Here is a 22,898-nt window from a genome sequence, read left to right on the forward strand (position 1 = left end):
TCAATATTGTAAGGTTATAATGGTTCACTACGAAAGTGGTCATTACACCTTATTGTGGTTACCATTACTACCACTAAATTAAGAATGATTAGATTGTGATAAAATTAAAAGTATTATTAAATAACTTGCATCTCGCGTGCTTATATATTACATAGTCACATTACTCACATTAATTTATTGTTAATTGTTAATTCCTTGATAGAAATATTCTTATTTCAGTTTCAAACGTTTTTTAATAAATAATTTGAAATATGGATTGCGACGAAGGAACCTCTTCCTGTAGTGATGTGATTGAAGATAAAACTGAATATGAATCTTTTAAATGTCCAGTTTGTCTCATAGTGTTGGGTATGGCTGGTTCAGGAAAAACCACATTTGTTTCAAAACTCAATTCATACCTAAAGCAATACAAAAGAGCTCCATATTTGATAAATCTTGATCCAGCTTGTAAAAACATGCCATACACACCAAATATAGGTATAAACCATCATGCAAATTTATTAATATAAAAAAAAAAAATTCTGAGATAGGTACTTAATATTTTATTATTATTGATAGATATTAGAGATTCTGTCAAGTACAAACAAGTTATGAAGAATTACAGTTTGGGTCCTAATGGCGCTATTGTAACTGCACTAAATTTATATACCACAAAATTTCATCAGTTAATGGACCTCCTAGGAAAAATAAATGTTGAAGGTAGTCATGATATAGCTGTCATAGACACACCTGGACAAATTGAAGTTTTTACATGGTCAGCATCAGGTCAAATACTTACTGAAAGTCTTGCATCAACATTCCCAACAATTGTGGTTTATGTTATGGATCTAGAAAGAAGTACTAGTCCAATAACATTTATGTCAAACATGCTATATGCATGTTCTGTATTATACAAAACCAAACTACCATTTATTGTAGTTTTGAATAAGGTTGGTTAAAAAAAAATTTTATATAAGTCTAAAAATGTAATTTAAATGGCTATACTCTGTCCACCAAAAGAATATAACTGGGTGGTAACTAAAACTCATCTATTGTATTGCATTCCCACTATTATACTATTCCTATAGTCTCCTGTTAAGATAACAATGCTGTGAAATTAACCACCAGTCACCGCGTAATGGTATAATTTGACCACAAATCTGTGGTGCTGGTACATTTGGATGATACAAAAGTGAGTTGCATTCTGTAGGTGGACAGATTTTATTTTTATTTATTTAGTTTTATTTTACTATGTCTATAAAATACGGTAAATTTAATTAAAATAAATAGGTTCAAATCTGTATTATACATTATAATCTTTTTATGTGCTTACTTATATGTTCTCGTTCATATAAAGGTCTAATTTATAATATTTATGTTAATGTTTTAATAACAAATTTCAATATCAAACTATATATATTTTGTAACTTATTTGTATATTTAGTGTGATATTGTAGATCCAGCTTATGCAATTGAATGGATGCAAGATTTTGAAGCATTTTGTGATGCTGTAGAAAATGAATCATCATATATGTCAAATTTGACTCGTACTATGGCATTAACTTTAGATGAATTTTATAATGAACTAAAATGTGTGCCAGTATCTTCATTGACTGGCCATAATTTTGATGAATTTTTTAAAATGGTTGATGCAGCAACTGATGAGTTTCAAAAGTAATAATTAATTTGTCTTAATTAAAACATTAAAATATTAATGGTTTTGAAAATTTTAAGAGAATATCGTGTTGAATGGGATAAATTGCGTAAAGAAAAATTGCAAACTGAAATTTCTCAACTTAACAAAAAATTGAATGATTTAGCTGTTAGTAGTGGCAAAGGAGAAGATGTACCTTTATTCACCTCATTAAGTGCTGGTCGTGAGATTTCTGATATCTATCTAGCACCAAATGCTGATGAAATGTCAGGCGACAGTGAAGGAGAAGAAGTGCCTACTTTTAATGCTAATGGCAAGTATTTATTTAATTATTTTAGATACTAGTATTAGTGCTATACTACTTATTTTAAGCCACTAATATTTTTAAAAAAGAATTATTCAATAATAATATACATTTTATTGCAATTTTGCAATAAAAAAACTACTAGAATGTGATGAATCTCAGTAAGTTTTTTTAATTTATGTTTATAGATAATATATCCAAAATGTGTAACTAATTATTTTTAGTTTATAATAATGTTAAATATTAATTATTCTTTGATAATTTTCAGATTGAACAATTTAAAAAGGTTCCTTTTGAAAAACAATTATGAGAATGAAATTTAAATATCTGAATAATTGCATATTATTTGTAAGTGGATATATTTAATGCTAATTAAATAATTTTTATTAATGTAAAATAATTTAAAAAGACAAATAAAAAATTGAAATACTTTACTATAGTTATAAGTCAGTTTTTATTTACATCACAAAACTAATCATTATTAGGGTATTAAATTATATTGTTAATATTTAAATCTGTTTAAGAATGGTTAAGTAAGTCCTGGTTTGAATAATTTATAAAAAAAATATACAGAATACATTGCCATATACTCTATATCGCCATTGTAAACTAAATATTTGATATTTATTATCTAATAATTAATTAATTTCACTATAGTGAACAAAAAAATATTCTCATATTTTAATAAATACTTATTATATGTATAGTATAGTATAGTATGTCCAATATACAAAATAAATAATATTAATTCTTATTAAAGTTAGATTACAAAATTAATGTTTTAAAATCATAGAAAATATTCAATGCATAAAATTGATTTTAAAAATGTGTAGCAATGAATTATTTTACGTTGAATTCAGAAAAAAAATTTTGAATTATACAAGGATAAGTTTTCAATCTTTAACTAAGTTTTCTGAACCTTTTTCTAGCTGTATCTCATCTGCATTATTGTCTTATAAGCTACATTTAAAATATATCAAGTGGAAAATTTTTTGGCCTTCTTATTATTTTTTGTTACTTTAACTTCTTCAGTTGTCACGAGTCATTTAACCTGACATATTAACAGTGCACCAAACAGTTCTTTAACCATATCTTAGTGCTTGTTGAGAAGTATCTTCAAGTTTACTCTCTTTTCTGTGCGCCCAACAAGGTAATGTACCATCTAATAGTGTTCGCATGACAACTAAAAATCCTGTACTCTTATCTTGCACCTGTGTATTCTCAATTATTTTAGCATTGTAGTTTTTAACTGAACTTAAGAATGGAGCGAGATTTTTCTGGGCCAAGGCCATAATTCCATTTATGGAGTCGATATTATCAGTAAGTATACACATTTATTTATACAGGTGTTTTCTTAAAATAAAAAATAGTGATAAATTAAATCTATAATATAATATAATACCTCTATAGTCTAAAGGTATTAACCCTTTCAGACCCAGAATTAAACATTGTGAAATAATGGATTACAATAATATCTACATTTAAAGATAAACTTGAAAAATAATAATTATTACCTCATTGACACAAATATTTTTATTTGAGAAATAAGTAAAAAATATGTTTTTAAGTTCTTTTGTTTTAAAGATTTATTATTCATAATTATTTTTTTAAAAGAAGGAATACCTACTATCTGCCTTATCTGAATAGTGTGGCTACAGAGATTAGTGATTACTGATTATTGAGTTCTGAAATGTTTACACGTCACAAACATACTATTTCCAGCATTGAAAATAATGTAACGCAATAATAAGTTATTAAAATAACTAGTAGTTTTAATTATTTGTATCTATTACTAAAATTTGAAATGTTAAACAAAAATATATACTTATATATGTATTATTTTACTTATTATAATTTAATATAAAAATTGAATCATTATTATGGATTACTATGTACAGGTCACTGAATATTAAAAATAATATTTATCATTTACTGCGATCTTACGAATTATTAAAATAGCAACTAAACATTATTAGAAGCGTGGTTATTGCCAAAAAGGTTGTTGACAATAATGATAATTATTTACGATATGAAACGTTTTAATTTTTTCAATCAAATTTAGCAATTGAGCATTAAGCAGTGTATTGTGCATGGACTTTGGGCATCGACCATAATAATTTTAAATTGTTAATAAATTAATATCGAATTTTATAATTTAGATAATTTTATTCTGTATTTTTATTACATAAATTACGTAATATACTATTTTATGTATAAAAACAATATTATAAATCAGTAAAAAAACGACCAAGGAGGATCTACCTCCCATAAATACACCACTGCTTTTCATAGGTCTCGGTAAAGCTTTTAGGTGTGGAATCAAATCCTTTTATTGCATACAATGTGTCAATGTATTACAAGCTGGTCATATGTTGCTTTTTACCTTTTCCATATTTGTCAATAGTTTTAATCCTGTGCACCTAATATGTTTTTATAATGATAATAATATAAAGCTATTTATGAAAATTAACAACTGACTGTTAATAACTTCAGAACAATCTTAATAGATTTGTTAGTTGGGGTAGCATTTGAAATTTTGGATGACACTCAATGTTGATAAAATGTCCTTCGCTGGCTTTATTAAAAGTCGGTCTCCTATAGTTTTTACCTACTTATTCAATGATTTTGGACTGCTTTAAGATGACTGTATTTGTGTTTTTTATTTGAACCCTTGCGATAACAGGGTTTACACATTAAATTTATTATATGTAAAGCTTATAAATTACTGGGATCCATTAATAGAATATCAATTGAGTTTAAAATTTCAAATTTGCTTTAACCCCTTAATTGTGCTCTTATCAGACTATTCTTAAACATAAGTTTAGCAGATCGAAATACTCATTGTGCTGATTCTAGTTGTCAGCTATATTTTAAATATCCCTTGCTCCCTCAAGATTTATTCATAATATTTAAGCTCAAATTATCTTCTATAGCTGAGTGCCATTACTGCTATAACATTACCATTCTCAAAAACATTATTACATATTCTATTTATTTTCCTTTTTAATTTTAAAGTGCCTTAGCAGAATACTCTTCAAAGAATTATTTTATACATTCTCTTCTACACAATCATTTATATTTTGAATGAACCAATTAATAACTTAATAAAATTAGCAAAAGAAGATCCGTTTTTTTTTTTAATTAGGTATATAATTTCAGTAAATATTAGTTCTTAAGCTCTTAATAGCTTAATAAGTATATTAATATTGTTTTATTATTTTATGTTATATGTATCATATTTACTTTGGCATAAACCTGTTTTATAATTAAAATAAAATATTCTATTTAATAAACATAAAGGCAGTAGAAAAAAATAAATTTCAAATAAAATAACAAACCATTTAAAATATAAAATTATAATATAATGATTAATTTTCTGAATAAATTCTAATCATATCTTGCATTGTTGCTGGTAATTTGGTTACTGGACATCTAGATTCTCCCATAAGTGACTTATGTAAACACTTATAACAGAATACAAACCTAAAAACAATAATTAAAAATATAAAAGAAAATTTAATAATTAATAAAAAGGTATAATTGAAAAATATTACAATAAATTATAATTTTTCTATAAATAAGAATATAAATATAGGCATGATTATAAATACCATGCTTACATTATAGAGCAGAGATGGGCAACTCAAAGTAACTAGCGGGCCACTTTTAAGTACTTTAAAATATAGCGGGCCGCAGTGCATAGGAAAAAGCAAAAAATAAAATAAAAGGTCATTCAAATATACTAACATTTATTTTTTTATCTTTATTTATTTATATTTACAATTATTATTTAATGTGATACTTGAGGATGAGGTTTTTCAATAAACAATTTAGTAAAATCCACTTCTATTTCTGTAGTTGAAACTCTTAGTAAATGTCCTAGGGTTTCATCTGTTAAACGATTTAATAATTTAGTTTCGGTTTAAAACTAGATAAGAATTTATATCCACATTTTATCGAAAAATGTAATAAAATAAAATAAAATACAGATAAGCGCTAAAATTATATGAAGTAATTTGAAAATGTAGCGTGGGCCAGATAAAAAAGGTACGCGGGCCGCCAGTTGCCCATCCCTGTTATAGAGCATAGATCAACTGCACCAAAGAAATATTAAAAAGCTGAAACTAAGAAGTTCCATTTACAATTATAATTTTCTTTGTATTTACAGACAAATATGTGAAAGTAAGAGTAATGTTAGTCTTAGGAGTACAATAAGGATTCAAGAATTTAGTATCAAAATGATTTAATTTACATTGACTACTAAGTTATTATATTTCATAATATTTAGGACCCGGATTTCAGTATAAAGTGTGAGACAATGCATTCATAGTACATAATTTGTTTCATATAACAGATACTTAAAATTAACTTTATGGTTATTTCAAAGTTTTTACTTTTTAATTAATGTTTTTTTTGCATTTTTAGGTCATTGTAATAATTTTCAGTGCGTAATATTAATATGCCATATGAACTTATAGTGTAAATTAGGAAATTCAAAATATATTTTAAAGAAATATTGTTTATATAATATTTGATCTTTATCTATTTATATTATTAGTTTTTGAATGTGAAGTCTTACTTAAAAAATAACAACTAATTGATCAGTAGAAGTTATAGATTAATAAAATTCAAATCATGTATACTATCTATTTTTTAAAGCAGTTTTGATCATTTTTAGGATATTTAAATCCGGACCCTAATAATAAAAAATATAAAATTAAGAATATAACTAAAATTTTTATCAATTATACTACTAAATATATTTAAATAAACAATATTGCAATAGCATACCCTGATACAGTAAGCGCAGTTGGCATTTTCCTTTCATTTATACATATAGGACATTTATTAGTGTTTCTGAGTGAAATATATTTATCAAACTCCTATAATTTTTGATTTAATATTATTTTTAATAATTCAACATAAACAAAGTATAGCCATGATGTAAACAATATAGTATAATCATAATTTAATGACAGATAGATCTTTTAAATTTTGGTAGGCACAAGACGTAAAAGTTATTAAAATGTTATTAATAATATTGGTAGTTACATTATGTACACGTAAACCCAAACTTTAACAAATTTACAATCATATTAAGGTCTATTTTGTTTACATCAAATGTCTAGTTATAAATTAGATCATTATAAAATATACCTTTGGAGGATTGGGAATTGGGTAGGCAATAAATTTTGATTGCAAATTTTCAGAGTGCCACCAATTCAAAAACTGCATAAAAAATGCACCCAATTCCAAGGAATGAGATAATCCATACAATAAATAACTCTTAATAGATTCTTTAGTACTGAAAATTTGTAAATTTATTATTTATGTACATATAAAATATATGAAAATAAAAAAATATTAAATGTAAATATATTTTCTCATTGAAGGATTTGATATATTAAGCAATGGACTTCTATGCACGGCAGTTGCCTGTTGCTAACATGCCACTTTATACAACTGCTTAACTTTATTTTGCTAAGATAAAAATGATACAGGAATTTTTCGATCATTGGAAACCAAAACTAATAACAATAATTTTATTGAGAGGTATGGTCTGACCCAACCAGACATAAATCTGCTGCTTGAAATTACTCTTACATGATATAGACTATAAAAAATTATTTATTTTTTTGTAGCTATATTATCATTATACTAAATAAATATTAAACTTACCTTAATTGAGTAAGTGGTTCATTATTTAAAGATTCAACATTTTTATAAGTTAATACCATTCCTGCCACAGCTAATAAAGGTGAATGTGATTGACTAGATCTATTTAAATATTTTACATAATATGTTAAACATAATGCTTCCCAACATGTATGAACAATTTTATTTAATGATATAAATACTTTCTAAAAAAATAAAATTAATATAAAATTATGAAAATAAGACTAACAAAACACTCCAATTGAATTAATTATATAAATACATAATAATATTAAATTACTTCTTTCAGCTGCAGTTTATACTTAATTTGTAATTGATCGATATACATATCATATTTGTTTCTTAGATAAGGTATACAAACTACAAAAGCTAAGCCCAAGTACAATTGATTATTAGAGGGTTTAGAATTAGTTGAACAAGAAACTCTTGTCAAGTCATAAAAGTTTTCAGAAAATGTTCCTCATAAAACAAACAGAAATATAACATAAGTAGATGAATAACATATTATCATAAAAAATATATTACAAAATAATTATGATTTTCATACCATATTTCTTCAAATACAGATATTGACAAATAGTATTAAGTGCAAGAAATATTTCATCAAAGTATTGATTTAACCATCTTAATTGTTCAGGATTTTTAAGAGTAATATACTAAATAAACACATTTAAGTATAATGAAAGTAAAAAATTAATTATGATATCATTAAAACTCACATAAAAAATTTTTTTTTAATGCTGGATAAATTGTTGTAGACAGATTTTCTTGTGCGATTACTTCAAAAATTGATGGACGACTTATAATAGTTGTTGTATGATGAGCTGCTTTTTCAGCCATTAGAAAACAATTTTACTGCTCAGTATTTCACCAAATAATTTTGTTAATTAGTCATCAATTACACATTAAAATGGTCAATTTTTGAAGTGCCTATCTTTAAAAAATATTGTTGTTTTACAGAATAATTAAGTTTAAGAGTTTAAATATACGACCTATACCAGAAATCCAGAGGTTAAAAAATCAATTCACTAATTTACAAAAGGATTACAGTTCACTAAGGTTAAAATCGGTTTTCAATTATTATAACCAAAATATTATACTGCTCAAAAGTTAATTTATTTATAAAATATAGACCAAAGCAAATACATAATATCTCGAGACGTTATCATTTTTCAGACAAATGCTTATCACTCAGTTCGTCCGTGCGCCACCCTTACTATAGCCACAGAACAGTTAAACTGGTTAAACACGGCTCTGAGATCTAAGTATTGACTTTTGAGTAGAAGGTCTTGAAAATTTAATGCAATATTCTAATAAAGTTATTTTTACTAGAAATTATTATAAAAGCAAGAGTAACTGAATAAAGTAATTCATACATTTTATGAGAAATATTTTAAGTTCAAATATTAACGACATAATTTACATCTCTACTTAACTCTTAAATGTAAAATAATGATTTCTATTCAAAAAATGTTTGTTAATCTGCTGTAATTCAAAAAATATAAACATTGTCCTTAGAAATTTTAAACATATACTACAATGAAACAATGAAATTTTCAAAATACTAAGACTAGTTCTTTCAAAAACTATTTTTGAAAGAAATGTATTTGTAAAAAAATGTTTAATTAATTATTAATTACCTATTCATTTTATAAGCATAAAGCATTAGATATCGTTTATTCGTTAGGTAGATTTATTAAATATTTGCAGTGTCACCCGTTTGATTATAGAACAAAATGTTCGGCTACACCATGTGACCTGTCTGTTATCATTGTTTACCATAAATGTTTATCTAGGTTTGTTTGTAAAGAATTGTACAGTTTATTGCATAAAAAAACATTATATTTTATCATTATCACATATTATTTACTAATATACTATTCAGTTTTCACCTTTTAATATCCTGATGGTGTTTGGAAGACCGTGTTATAAATTTTAAATATTTTGCTTTTTCAAAAATAAGGAATGTAATAAATATATTGATTTTTTTATACTTAGTAAAATTCATTAGTTAAAAGGTTTATAATTTTCGATTGTTTTGTGTTATGTCTTATATAAATGCTTACAAAAATCGGTCTACCAACAATGGTACGTCCGAAGACGAAAAACAAACTCTATTGGTTTTTGGATATTCGTGTAAATTATTCAAAGATGACGAAAAAGCTCTTTTCATTGACCAAGGGAAGCATTTGATACCTTGGATGGGTGATGACACGTTAAAAATAGATAGGTAAATGACATAATTATCCAAAAGCATAAGATAAAAATTCTGTATGTGTTGGTTTTACAGATATGATTGCCGTGGGGCTTTAAGTGACCTACAGTCTGTAGAAGCCTTACCGTTTGGTCAAAGTCGATGGGAAGGTTTGACAGCCGATGAAAAGAAAATTGAACAACTATGCGACGAAGAAAGGTATAAATCTCTCAATGATAAGAGTGAAGAAGAATCAATTTATCAAGGTAAGACATTTTATTATAGATGTAATTATGATGGTTCTTATTTAAAAATTAATTTCTGCAGTTTTAATTTCAAGTTAAATTGTTTTATCACTTACCAGCTTACAATTTGATATAGTTTTGTTTCAATTTATTTATCAAAGTACTATAAGAATTGTAGCATACTAAATATTTTTTTAATATTTATTTGACTTGTATTTGTTTGTTATATATTTATTAATGTGGAACGTGATAATATAGCATTTTTTGTCAATTTAAAGTCAATAAAGCAAACACTTTATTTTTTAATGAGTATTATGTAAATTTATGTATATTGTTATTATATTTCAAACTTGACTATGTTTAAGTATACAAAAATATTAAATTACAAATTGTTAATTGTAAATTCTACTTATTTTTGTACAGAGGAAGAACTTAAACGACTCCATCAGGCTTTAAATAATGATGAAAAAGAATATGGGCAAGTTGGTTATAAATATGAGGATGAATCTTCAAACATATCTGAACTAAAAACTGCAGATGATACAGATTATGATCCTGAATTAGAAGAAGCTTTTATTCCACCGAGGGAATTAGAAATTCCTTCTAATATGCATGTGGTAAGACAAAGAAAGATTTTTTAAAAAGATACTGTTATTTTGATATTTTTATTTTATTTTTAGCCCCCAACAAAAAAATTAAATGCTATTATTGAAAAAACAGCATTGTTTATATCTAAGCATGGAGCACAAATGGAAGTTTTGTTGAAGGCTAAACAAGCACATAATCCTCAGTTTGAATTTTTGTCATACGACAGGCCACTTTACCCCTATTATCAACATGTACTTTCAGCTATCCGGTCTTGCCGTTATAACCCTACACTTGCTAATGATAGTGCAGAAGGTAAATTATTTGATATTAAAGGAACTTACATTTACAAAAATATTTTAATATTCTCTAGTTAAAGTGAATATTAAATTCTAAGAATAATGATATTGGAACTATGTTTCTATTTATACCATTTAATAATTATTTTTTATTTATACCTGTGTTTTTGTGTTTGAGGTGATAGTGAAACTCAAAAAATAAAAATAGAACATTTATTTATTATTCAATAATTAAAAATTTTAAAAGTAATTTTTATTAAAACACTTTAATTTAATATTTATTTTATAGTCATATTGTATTTTAAATATTGAAAAAAAATATATGTTGTACTTAATATACTGTTTCACAGTAATATACACAGTAATATTGGTGGTAACTATTTTCAGCACAAAAATGCACATAAGATTGAATAATAAAAAATTTATGATTTTGTAAAGTAAGCAAATTTAAATGTTTGAATAGAGCTGTAGTTAGGTCTTAATAAAACTGACTCAGGTTATGGATGCAATAAAATAAAGAGTGCTAAAACCAAATATGCATTTTAAAGTTAAAAATAGGATTTCAATTTCAACTTTTATCAATATATTCATATTCATTGGTTGACAGATACTTATTCATATTTCAATATTTAATTATTTAGATTTTATATGTTTATGAAAAGAAGTTGTTGATTATTGTTTCTATACAAAATTTAATTAATTAACTTATTTTAATATAAGTTTTGATTTAAATATTTATAAAATAATTTTATGTGAAAATGAAAATATCTGTAGGTGTTTAAGAAGTTATTCAGAGCATTTATTAGTTTTTATTTTTTAATAAAAATGATATAAAAACATTATTATATTGATACATTTACAAAACAATAATAAAAAATATCTATTTATTGATTGAAATTAAGAATGATGTTTTAGTGCTAGAGAGAGGAGGAGTAAAAATTTAAAAGAGCACAATCATGTTAAAAAGCTGGAAGTACTAATGTACCTAGCTACAGCTGTGTGTATAAATTAGATGGTAATTAGTCAAAAGTCTTGATTTGTTTTTTTACTGTTAAACAAAAGTTTGTGTGTTAATTATTTTTTATTTATTTTCGGATAGTAAAAAATGTATTTTATATGATTTTTCAATTTGGAATTTATGTACAGTTTATCCCTAAATTTGAGATAGGGGATCATGTGATGTCTAGACTAATAATGTCATGTACCTATTTTAAATTTCTCAATGTATCTTAAAATCTTATTTTTTCTGAATTTTTATGATGAGCAAGTTTGTCTATAATCATTTAACTTAAAATAAGTAGCACATTTTATACAAATTAATAATAAATTATAATACTCTTTTTTAGATTCATTAGATTCCTCAAATGAAGAAAGTTACCTTCATCCAAGCCTATTAAAAAGTGCAAAACAACCAGAAACGGTAGGTGCCCTAGTATTTCTTCTAATTTAAAATGTTTAATATTTAATGATTTTGAAAACAAAAAAACCATGTGATAACATTACTTGTCTGTGATATCAAACGTCATTCACTCATATTAAACATTAAGTACAATAGATATTATCTCTTGCTGAGATAGTGATGTTTAAGAAAAATCATTACACAAATTATATTACAATTTAATATAAATATTTATAATATGACTATAGTCTTTCTTTATTTTTTAATTTTAGAATTTTGATTTAAAATTGAAATATACCTAACTAATATAACTATTTAATATTAAAATAAAATTGTTTAATATTTTTCCAATATTCAAGATAATGAATAAAATATTTTATTTTAAGCAAAATGACTTGTTAAATAGTAGGGACTTGACGTCAAGTGATATCATTGCATTATAATGTGTTGGTTATAACTGTAGATAAGTGATTCATTTATAATATTGCAAGTGGAATACACCATCTGTATACGTATAAGATTATGATGAGGTAAAAGGTATATAAAAAAAAGAAGATTTTGGTTAAATTTCATAAAATAAGATTTTTGATGAAATTGTAATTAACCATGATTTATAAGACAAACGGAGATGATACTTAAATGTATACAGAAGTTGTCATCTTGATTGCCACATGGTCTGGATGCTGGTAAGTTATGTGATTCCTTTTAAATTTTTAATTGTATTGAAAGTAATAATTTGATAATTGGATATATTTTTAGATATTTCCATAGTTTTTAATTGGGTTAATATTTTATTACTTTATATAAAAATAAATATTATTCTAATATTAGGTAGGTTATTGCTTAAAGACACTACTTTATTATAATCTTTGTTTTAAAGAAGTAATATGCTTAAGTTTCAAAAAATTAACAGATATAAAAAATAGTACTATATATTTGTTAATAATTTTAAATTTTCAAGGATGTGAAATCTTTTCAAAAATTTTTATTTGATCCATTTTTTTAAAATTGAATCATTGATATTTTAATACATTTGTTTTTTAAACTTAAAGAATCCTGTTTGATTTTAATTTGTAATATTGTTTGTAATTGTTATGATATTTTAAAGTTTTAATTACTGAAGAAATAACCTGACAAAAACAAATTTACCTTGCTTTTTGAAAACAATAATTCTTTGTTTAAAATTAAATATAAAATAAAAATTATAATTGAAAACTGAATTTGTTAATACTGAATTTTCATGTTCATAGATTAATTGTATAAACTCAATGTATTAATTCTGAAATTGAATTTTTTTTTTTTTTTTTTTTTTTGTTTTAATATAATATATAATTATTATCATATTAAATTTAGTAAATTCCTTTTTCGTGATCTAATATTTTTTTCTCAAATTTTACTGTTTTACAACTAATAAGCATAATTGTGATTTTATTAATTTGAAATATTCCTTAGTTCACACAAATTTAACATAATAATTTACTATCTTTAGTGTAATTATGCATTGTTAAATAAAAAATTTTTGTTAAATGTATAAACTTATTTTATGTATCTATTTAATATTTTTTTTGTATTATGCATACCAATATTAATTTGTTCTGTTATAAAGCTTTTAATGGTATCTATTTAACACATAGATTATATTCATTTTTAAGGCAAACAATTCATTTCTTGTTATTTTAAATTTTTATTATAAATACATATAAATAGTTTTTGAAATATTGGTGTTCAAACATTAATTAAATTAAATTTTAGGCCCATTAAATCACTGAATATTGAGTTAGTGGATTTAAAAAGTATATGTCAAAAATAAATTGAATTACTTTAAGAACAATATGTTTGGTTAGGTATATATTATTTAGGTTTTTTATTTAAGAAATTTATTCAAATATTAGGGTTTTAAATTAATTTTAATAAGTGCAAATTTATTATTATCTTATTTTATAATAAAACTAATAACAATGTAAAGAAGTTTTAGACAGGTAAGGTTAGAGGAATTTGTAAAATTATGTTTGTTATATCTAATGATATAACTCATTTAGTGAAAAAAGATTTAATCTTTTTATATTCTATTAATTTTAAACAAGTAAGGTAAGTTAAGGATTATCCATGCTATTTTAAATACTTAAGTACAGTATCTTTAATTTTAATCAATCAACCAGTAAATCAGTTATTTTTATGAAATAACTTAAATCATTTTAACAATGTACACACTGTTTTATCCATCAAAAAATATATTAACTGATTTTTAATAATCTTTGTATACAATTTCAATGTTATGTTTTATTTTTCAGGTAACTAATGTGAGCAGATCAAGCTACTATGTCTCCAATTATTTTTAGCTTTAACCTTGATCAATTTTATTCCTATTAATGATATTAAATTAATATTCCTGCTATTATTCTTATTATTAATTTTATTCCTATTGTGTTGTATCTTTAATCTTTACCAAACTAATTTTTTTTATAGAAATCATCAATGTTTAATCATTTTAGACTAAATTCTCAATTGGACCAATAATATTTGATTTAAAAATTTTCAATTTTATCATGAGCTAATAAATTATTTAGCTCAGGAAATATTAATTTAATTTTTTCCTAAGATAATTCCTATTCATATTATTACCATTTTTGTCCAGGATAGCTTGACAATCAAATTCCATTTTGCATACAACTCTCTCAACTCAGTACCACTACTAAATAATAATTTATTTATTATTGACTTTATTTGCAGACGCCATTTATACCAAACATAACATACAAACCTTCTGCTGACTGTTCATACTCATTACTGGTAAACAAAATTAAAGAGAAACAATCTGCAATGCCTGTAGAGGAAACCATTATAAATGAAGTAGAAACTCCTTCCATAAATGTAACTACATCAGAGTTTGATGGACTTACTAAATCAGCTAGACGGCGGCTGAAAAAAAAATTAGTTTCTCAATCTACATTAAATGCTTCAAATTCTCCAGATACAGATGATAATGAAATAATAGATGAACTAAGCTCAGTTGAGGTATGCATACAATTAAATTTTGTTTATTTATAAATTGATTAGTGATTACACTTAATTTATATTAAGAATGGTTAACAAACTTATAGTGGTTATAAAGAATAATTTTTAGTTTAGCTTTCTTTTTTCTATTTTCCATTATAATTATATAATTACACCTAGATATTAAAGTATACTTGTATTTCTAGGCAACTGCTAATACTAAGTCAGAATCGGAAATTTCCAATCCAGTTCAACAAAATGTTTCAGTTGGTATTGATGTGCCGCCTAATGATTTACAAATCATTATTGACAAAATGGCTTCTTATGTGACAAAAAACGGAAAACAGTTTGAAGAAACTGCTCGAAAAAGACGTAAGTGCATTACTACAACATTTAGTTCAAAACATTTTAATTGTTTTTTTTCTATTTAGAGGATCCAAGACTGAAATTCCTGGAGCCTGATGACTGTTTTAATGCATATTATACTCAAAAGCTTAAATTGTATGCCACAATTAAACGATTAGAACAAACGGCTCCATTAAAATTAAATGTGGATTCTAAATCAAATTCCAAATGTAATTATGAGAAATTTTTAATTTATTATTATGTATGTGTATTTAATTTATGCAAAATTTGTATTTTATTAGTTTTTAGTTAATTCTGTCAATTTTCACATTTAACTGTGACCATGATTTTTTTCTGAGAAAGAGAACTTGAGACCATTTATTTTTAGGTAGTAGCTAGGGAATATTAATGTCATAGCTATAGAGTGCTTAATCCCCATATATCCCACTAATACCTTTGTACATGGTTTTATTATATACTATTAATAATACAGAAATCATACTTGCATGATAAATTATATTTAATATAATTTATATTTCAATAAAAAAATTTATAATATACATACAATAAAACTCGTTTTAGATCCTCTCACTTAAGACTAATTCCCACGTTCTATAATTTTCCCTTTAATACCTACACCATTTTTATCTGGTCCTTAGAAAGCGTTTTAATCAGGTTCTGCTATGAATTCATCTAGCATGATATCTTGTTCCTCTTTATCCCTTAATAAAAAATAATAAATTCTTATGCTTAAAATTGTTAAATATTTTTAGCATCATAGTTATACATTTTTGGGTTTAATACTTTTTACACCACTAAAGTAATGTTTTTTGAATACTGCCACTAATCCTATCACTCAGGTTAGAGAAAACTCAGAACATTGAGTTCAAAAATAACTATAAAAAACTACACATGTATTTCTTAAGTATATATTGGTTTTTTTTTAGATTGTTATGTATAATTGAATATATAATTATAAGCATTCTATCAATGGGTGACTAACCCTATTAAAAGATTCACATTACAAATGTATTAATATTATAGTATAATTATTTAAACTGTTTTTTTTTCTTCAATAATAATAATAATAAACAAAATTGTGATTATAATTAAATAAATAATTTTTGTGTATTTTTATTTCAGTACCTGTGTGTTTTTCACTAAAAAAACAAAAAGAATCTGAAGCTGTAGAGATAAAAAAAAGTGCTCTTGAAGATAGTTCTAACGAAACAAGTGATGATGAACATAAAAAAGATCGTATTGATACAACAGAATTAAATCATATTAAATTAAATAAATCTTCCTCTGTCAAAAAAAATCTATTACAAAATACAGCTAAATTAGGTATGCTTGTTATGTATGAGAGTAGTGGAGAGATTTTTTTAATTATTTCAACATCATAATAATTGATATATTAATTTAATAAAAACATATTTTATAGATACTATTTATTTAAGTTGTAGTTTCAAAATAAAGGTTTTAATAAATATTTAACATATAAATTCAATCTAAGATATAAATCATACTTTTTTATTAGATATTAGTATTAGAGTACATAATTAATTAATTACATTTAATTATAGCTGAAGAAAGATTAAAAGACAAATTAGCTATGGCAGCAAAAGAAAAACTTTCTATGCTAGAAAGAGAACGTACCAAAAAAGAAAAAGAAAAAATTCAAGCTGAAAGAAAAAGAAAAGCTGCGCAATTTTTGGCTTCTATGAAAATAATATCATCATCTTCAACAAATTCAAATGCCACTAAGCCTAATGAAAAGCCAGACACTCAAATTTTAGGTATAGTAGAAAAGCTTGATTAATTGTCAGTCATAGTACCAGAGCTTTAATGGATTATTGAATAGACAAATACAACATTTTTCAATTAACGTATATTATATATTAAAACTTGTGTATTTTTATAAAAATAATTATAAAAAAATAATTCAATATATACACACGGAATGTTACTCATAAGTCACTGATTAAGTTAAATTAAGTTAAAAGTGTGTTTGTTCACATCATGTTTATTGCATAATATCTTAGATATTTCAAACTATTATTAAACATTTGATAGTTGCGATAACTCCATTTAGTATAAAGCACTGTAACAAGTTTACCACGATCATTGTTTTTTTTTTTTTTTTGATGACAGATAACAGAGAGTGACAGTTATTGAGTTTCTATTATAATAGTTATAATAATATGTTGTGCTGTAATAATTGAATCTAAACAACTAACAATATTATTTTTATAGATTTGCCAGTTCAAACTTCTGTTGTGAATACTGTGGATCAGACAACTTCTATAGATGAAAAAAATGGTTTACTAGATGATGTAAAGGATTTAAACAATCAACCACTGTCTTCCAAAGTACAAGAAATAATATCTATTGGTTCTAGGTATGGTATTTAAGTTATTTAATAAAATTTGTATTGTAGTTTTATATCGAATGTTTAATACAAATTAATGAAAACAATTTTACATTTTCTAGTGATGAAGATATATCTAATGATGGTCATTTAAATAAAAATATAAATGGAAATAAAAGTAGTAAATTATCTTTACAGTCCAGACTCCAAGGTATATAAATTAAATTTTACTCTATAGTTTAAGTACCAATATAATCCATCAAATAAATATTTTTCTATTACCATAATAAATATTTTTTTTTATGGCGATAGTCCTCTTAACGACTTACATTTAAATTTTGTGTCCAAAATTACTATGTTATTTCAACTCTTGGTCCATATCTTATCATCTACAGTTGTATACAATTCCAGCCCTTTGGTACCTAGTTAAGTTATTGTGTACTTCAAAAAATGTAGTTAATTTATATTCTAACTCCTAAATTACAACTTTTTAGAGAATAATAAAATAAAATAAAATAATAATAATTATTATAATAATTTTTTTTTCCAGAAACATTATCTAAAGATAATAAACGCAAAAACATAGAAAGGTATGAGATAGAAAAAGATAATTACAAACGAATAAAGAATTATGATGAAAGTAAAGAAAAAACCCCAGATCAGTAAGTAATTATTATATATTGTTTGACAAATTTTAATAACAGACATAAATATATTTACGCTATTGTCCATTAATTTAATTTTTATTAAATGGAGATAATTTAATAAGTTTCTTGATCTATTCTTTTTGCTTAGTGTTTAAAATTTAATTTGTGTTTAGTCGGTATTCATCTCGTGACAGAGATCGAAGTAGTAGACGATCAAAAAAGTCTCATTCTAGTCATCATAGTTCTTCAAAAGATCACAAAAGAGAACGAGGTAGTAGACGATCCAAACATAAACATAAATCAAAAAAGTCCAAGAAACATTCACGAAGTCATAATTCAGATTCATCAGATAATAGTTCCAATACAAACAACAGTCGTTTTTCATGATTTTATTTTTTTTTAAATGGTATTCAATAATATAACCTTAAGTTCAATGTATATACTTGTAAATGTATTGATGTAAACTTTATTTATGTTTAGTATATTGTTAACGAGCTTCATTCTTTGTATTATAAATCCAACTTGTAATTATATTACTATTTAAACCAATAAATGATACTATTTTGAGTAATTACTTTATTAAATTCTGTTTTCATTTTTATGACCAACTACCATATTATTATTAATTGAAGTCAGCCATAAATGTTGATTTTCCTTAGAATTCAATTCCTTAATTTTAAATAAATATACGTTTTTTTAACAATGTTACACTTAAACATAATATTCATGAAATTTATATTTTTTATTTATTAAGTGCATTGAATTATATTATTTTTAAATTTATAATATTCTTGTAACTGTTATTAATTTCAAATTTACTAATAAAATTTTTTTTTGATTTAATAAAACATTTAAAATTTTAATTTCTGACATAAATGAGTTTTAAGTTAATAAATAGAATATTAAAGACTTTTCATTGTTATGATACTTTTGATGAAACAGTCAACAATTTTATTTGGTTCTGTTTAAATACTAATATTATGCAATTAACTAGTCCTATCATCACTTTCTACTTTCAATAAGAAAAATATTTTTAATTGATAAATTTTGAATGCTTAGTGACCAGACGCAAGACATTTTTGTAAATCAATACATCTATAGTTTTCTTTAAGTCTCGCAATCTGAATTTGCAACAATAGTGACTATAATATACACAATAGAGTACAGGAAATATATTTTATGATATAAAATACATTCAAACGAGTTAATTAATTTTGCCACTCACAAGTTACATCTTTACTGCTTTTTATTAAATTATATATTGTGAATATTACACTTATATGATCTAATTTAAAATATTTTTAAAATTAAGTATGTTATTTTCAAAAATAACAAATATAAATAGTATATTAAAATTTTTACAAGAGTTAAAGAAATTGCTTGATAAAAAAATCAGGCTAAATTCCTGTAACATATACATGGCCATTAAAAATGACTTTTGCATAGTTAGTGTAGTTTTGTGAAGACAATAATTTAACTAAATTATTACATTTTACTAGACTTAAAATTATTGTTTGCGAGAAATTCATATTTCTAAGATATGTATTAATAATAAAAACTCAGCCATCGATGTTTAAAAACAGTTTTTTTATTATATATTTCAATATAATTGGTCATTTATACACGTAAATTAAGTTAGGCTTGGAGTACACAGGCACCACCAACTTTCTTAATCTTTTGCTCAGCAACCTTGGAAAAGAATTTAGCCTTTACAATAAGTGGCTGATTTGGAAGATTACCTTTTCCCAATACTTTGTAATAACCCTGAAAAATAAATTTATTTTTAATACCATATTACAGTATATTATTAATTAAACATAAAATAAAAAATTGAATCTATCAGAATAAATTTTGGCAACATGAAATTTGTACTTCAGACCGCCTGTCGCTAAACAATAATTTTATCATCACTAAGAATCAATTTCAAGTTAAAACATATATATATATACAAAATACATATTTACCTTTTGTACGACATCAATAACAACTGCTTTTTCTTTGTCATTCTCATATTTCTGTCTCGTTTCTTCAGGGATTAAAGTGTATAGTTGTTCAAGGTTAATAGCAGGACACCATTTTGAATTTCTTCTTAAATGGTAATTACGCATACCCAACTAAAAAACAATTATTATTTATTATTATAATTTAAGCAAATTAAGAACCAAGCTCAACAGTTGACTTATATAATAAGCATAAAGATAACATTTGGATGGTGTTATAGTTAACACAGTATTATAAAAGGTTTTTACTATGAATAGTAAAATACATACTAAGTTCATAATATACATAATAAGCGAATGAAATAATATTTATCCTCGAATATATTAAGTATCTTGTTTAAGCTTTAAAGCCATTTAATTTAATTTTTACTATAACTACTTGATAGAATTAAAAAATATTAATAGTAGTTACTAGAAAAATATACAGTTTAATCAGAGTTATTTATTAAGTTTTAGAATATCCCTATTATATTTGTCAATTTAAATATTTTTTATGATTGCTACCTTTCCAAAATAACCAGGATGGTATTTGTCAAAATTTATTCTGTGGTGATGCATACCACCAGCATTACCTCTACCTCCGGGATGCTTCCTGTGTTTACCTAAATTAATAAAAAAAATTCATTAATAATAATCACATGATTAAACATAATTAGAACTTCACACATAAACCAATCAGATCAAAATAAACTAGCCACATAAAAATTGTACTTCAGACCGCCTGTCGCTAAACTAATTATCATCATCTTGGTTACTACATTTATACTCATTATATCAATAACTATTTAAAAATAATATGTATTGCTTAAAATAAATATCAAATAATATGTGTAGATTGAATTTCTTCAATTGGTATTATAAAACTAAATAAATTGATAATTGAAAAACAAATCAAATTTATATAGCACTCACTATATAACAAAAAACTAGAATTCGTTACTTTGTTGATCAAATGGTGCAAAATAATGAAAATATTATAAATGAAATTTAATTATAAAAGTAGTCTAGTAGAAAGTATAAGCTGGTTAATACATACCAATACGACCATGTCCATGACTGACATGACCTCGCAACTTCCTAGTCTTCTTCTTACTGGTAGTCTAAACAAGATTTGAAGTAATACCATTGTTATTAGAAATATTTTAATCAGACAAGTTATTATAAATATAAAAAACATTGTATATAAATAATTTCCTTCACTAGAACAAGAATTCTACTTAAATCTTATTACATGAATATTAATAAGTATTTAACTGCAGTTTTCAGTAGATATAATAAGATTGTTGTAATTTAATGTTACTAAATGATAATACATGTATTATTAAGATCTAATAACTGAAGTGTAGTTGATGATCAGTTTCGTGAAAACGAGTAACTGATTTCAGTCGAAACCTAATCATGTGATAGAATACTATACAATTTATAATATGGATAATACAAAAGAATGTATATAAATTGATATAATGGAAAACAAACAAAAAGTTTCTTTCAAGTCGCGAGTAAAATAATTATGCTAAAGCATTAGTTAAATTAATATTCTCAAATTAGATGTATTAATACAACAAAACTTGTAGCAATCGCATAAACAATGGATGATGAATTAACGTAAATAATTTATAGTAATTTCAATAACCAAAATGAAGGTGAAATAAACACGCTATTCATAATTATTCTTCATGCCACATGGTTTTTAAAGATTTTCCGATATTAAGTCAAATAAATTATATTAACGTTACAGTTAACTTTCGAACACAGTCAGACTAATATAGATACTATATAACAAACATAAAATTAAAAAAACTAAATTATAATGACTTACCATTTTGCTTCAAGAATGAAGAAAAATGAGAAAAATGAACGGGACTCGAGGACTGAAATCAAGAGAACTAGAATACACGAATACAAGTCACAACATTCATAATATACAAGTTTTTTTAGGTTAGGAACTTAGTCACGGGATATGAAATATGTATCGTCTTTGGAAACAGTGTAGCCATATATATAAAATAATAAGATTCTCAGTGGTATTGTATGTATGTACATAATACAATATTAATCAATGATAATACTACAGGGCACAGAACAGCAGTTGCTGTGGTATTTGTTTACATAGTACTTGCTATTGCTCAATGTGGATGTTTCCACAGAATATAAAAATATTGCTCTTTATTATGTACTAATGTAGGTTTAAGGTATATTATGCATCATA

The 22,898-nt window shown here is 24.2% G+C and overlaps 4 protein-coding genes across 4 annotated transcripts; 2 read left to right on the plus strand and 2 right to left on the minus strand.

Moving 5' to 3' along the window:
* Nucleotides 1-176: 176 nt before the first annotated feature.
* LOC112602869 (GPN-loop GTPase 1) lies at nucleotides 177-2,245 on the plus strand. Its single transcript, XM_025351210.1, has 5 exons — nucleotides 177-477; nucleotides 559-929; nucleotides 1,424-1,653; nucleotides 1,714-1,946; nucleotides 2,206-2,245. The coding sequence occupies exons 1-5, from the start codon at nucleotides 252-254 to the stop codon at nucleotides 2,208-2,210; spliced, it is 1,065 nt and encodes a 354-aa protein (XP_025206995.1). The 5' UTR covers nucleotides 177-251; the 3' UTR covers nucleotides 2,211-2,245.
* A 3,005-nt stretch (nucleotides 2,246-5,250) lies between these two features.
* On the minus strand, nucleotides 5,251-8,985 carry LOC112602861 (peroxisome assembly protein 12). Its single transcript, XM_025351202.1, is given in 7 exon segments — nucleotides 5,251-5,420; nucleotides 6,729-6,820; nucleotides 7,095-7,242; nucleotides 7,617-7,798; nucleotides 7,894-8,072; nucleotides 8,161-8,277; nucleotides 8,342-8,985. Coding segments are annotated over 7 exon segments (945 nt in total). The 5' UTR covers nucleotides 8,454-8,985; the 3' UTR covers nucleotides 5,251-5,305.
* A 530-nt stretch (nucleotides 8,986-9,515) lies between these two features.
* Nucleotides 9,516-19,263, plus strand: LOC112602854 (protein suppressor of white apricot). The gene is made up of 14 exons (XM_025351189.1): nucleotides 9,516-9,843; nucleotides 9,904-10,073; nucleotides 10,476-10,669; nucleotides 10,733-10,952; nucleotides 12,283-12,356; nucleotides 15,066-15,350; nucleotides 15,536-15,701; nucleotides 15,761-15,904; nucleotides 16,818-17,018; nucleotides 17,258-17,470; nucleotides 17,928-18,072; nucleotides 18,165-18,253; nucleotides 18,593-18,704; nucleotides 18,863-19,263. The coding sequence occupies exons 1-14, from the start codon at nucleotides 9,659-9,661 to the stop codon at nucleotides 19,074-19,076; spliced, it is 2,412 nt and encodes an 803-aa protein (XP_025206974.1). The 5' UTR covers nucleotides 9,516-9,658; the 3' UTR covers nucleotides 19,077-19,263.
* Nucleotides 19,264-20,255: 992 nt separating this feature from the next.
* LOC112602903 (60S ribosomal protein L27a) lies at nucleotides 20,256-22,615 on the minus strand. Its single transcript, XM_025351255.1, has 5 exons — nucleotides 22,509-22,615; nucleotides 21,726-21,789; nucleotides 21,194-21,291; nucleotides 20,654-20,803; nucleotides 20,256-20,453 (listed from the first exon to the last, which is right to left on the minus strand). The coding sequence occupies exons 1-5, from the start codon at nucleotides 22,509-22,511 to the stop codon at nucleotides 20,325-20,327; spliced, it is 444 nt and encodes a 147-aa protein (XP_025207040.1). The 5' UTR covers nucleotides 22,512-22,615; the 3' UTR covers nucleotides 20,256-20,324.
* Nucleotides 22,616-22,898: the final 283 nt, after the last annotated feature.

The sequence above is a fragment of the Melanaphis sacchari genome, unplaced genomic scaffold (assembly GCF_002803265.2).
Source record: "Melanaphis sacchari strain LSU unplaced genomic scaffold, SCAv2.0 Contig91_pilon_pilon, whole genome shotgun sequence".
Classification (NCBI taxonomy): domain Eukaryota; kingdom Metazoa; phylum Arthropoda; class Insecta; order Hemiptera; family Aphididae; genus Melanaphis; species Melanaphis sacchari.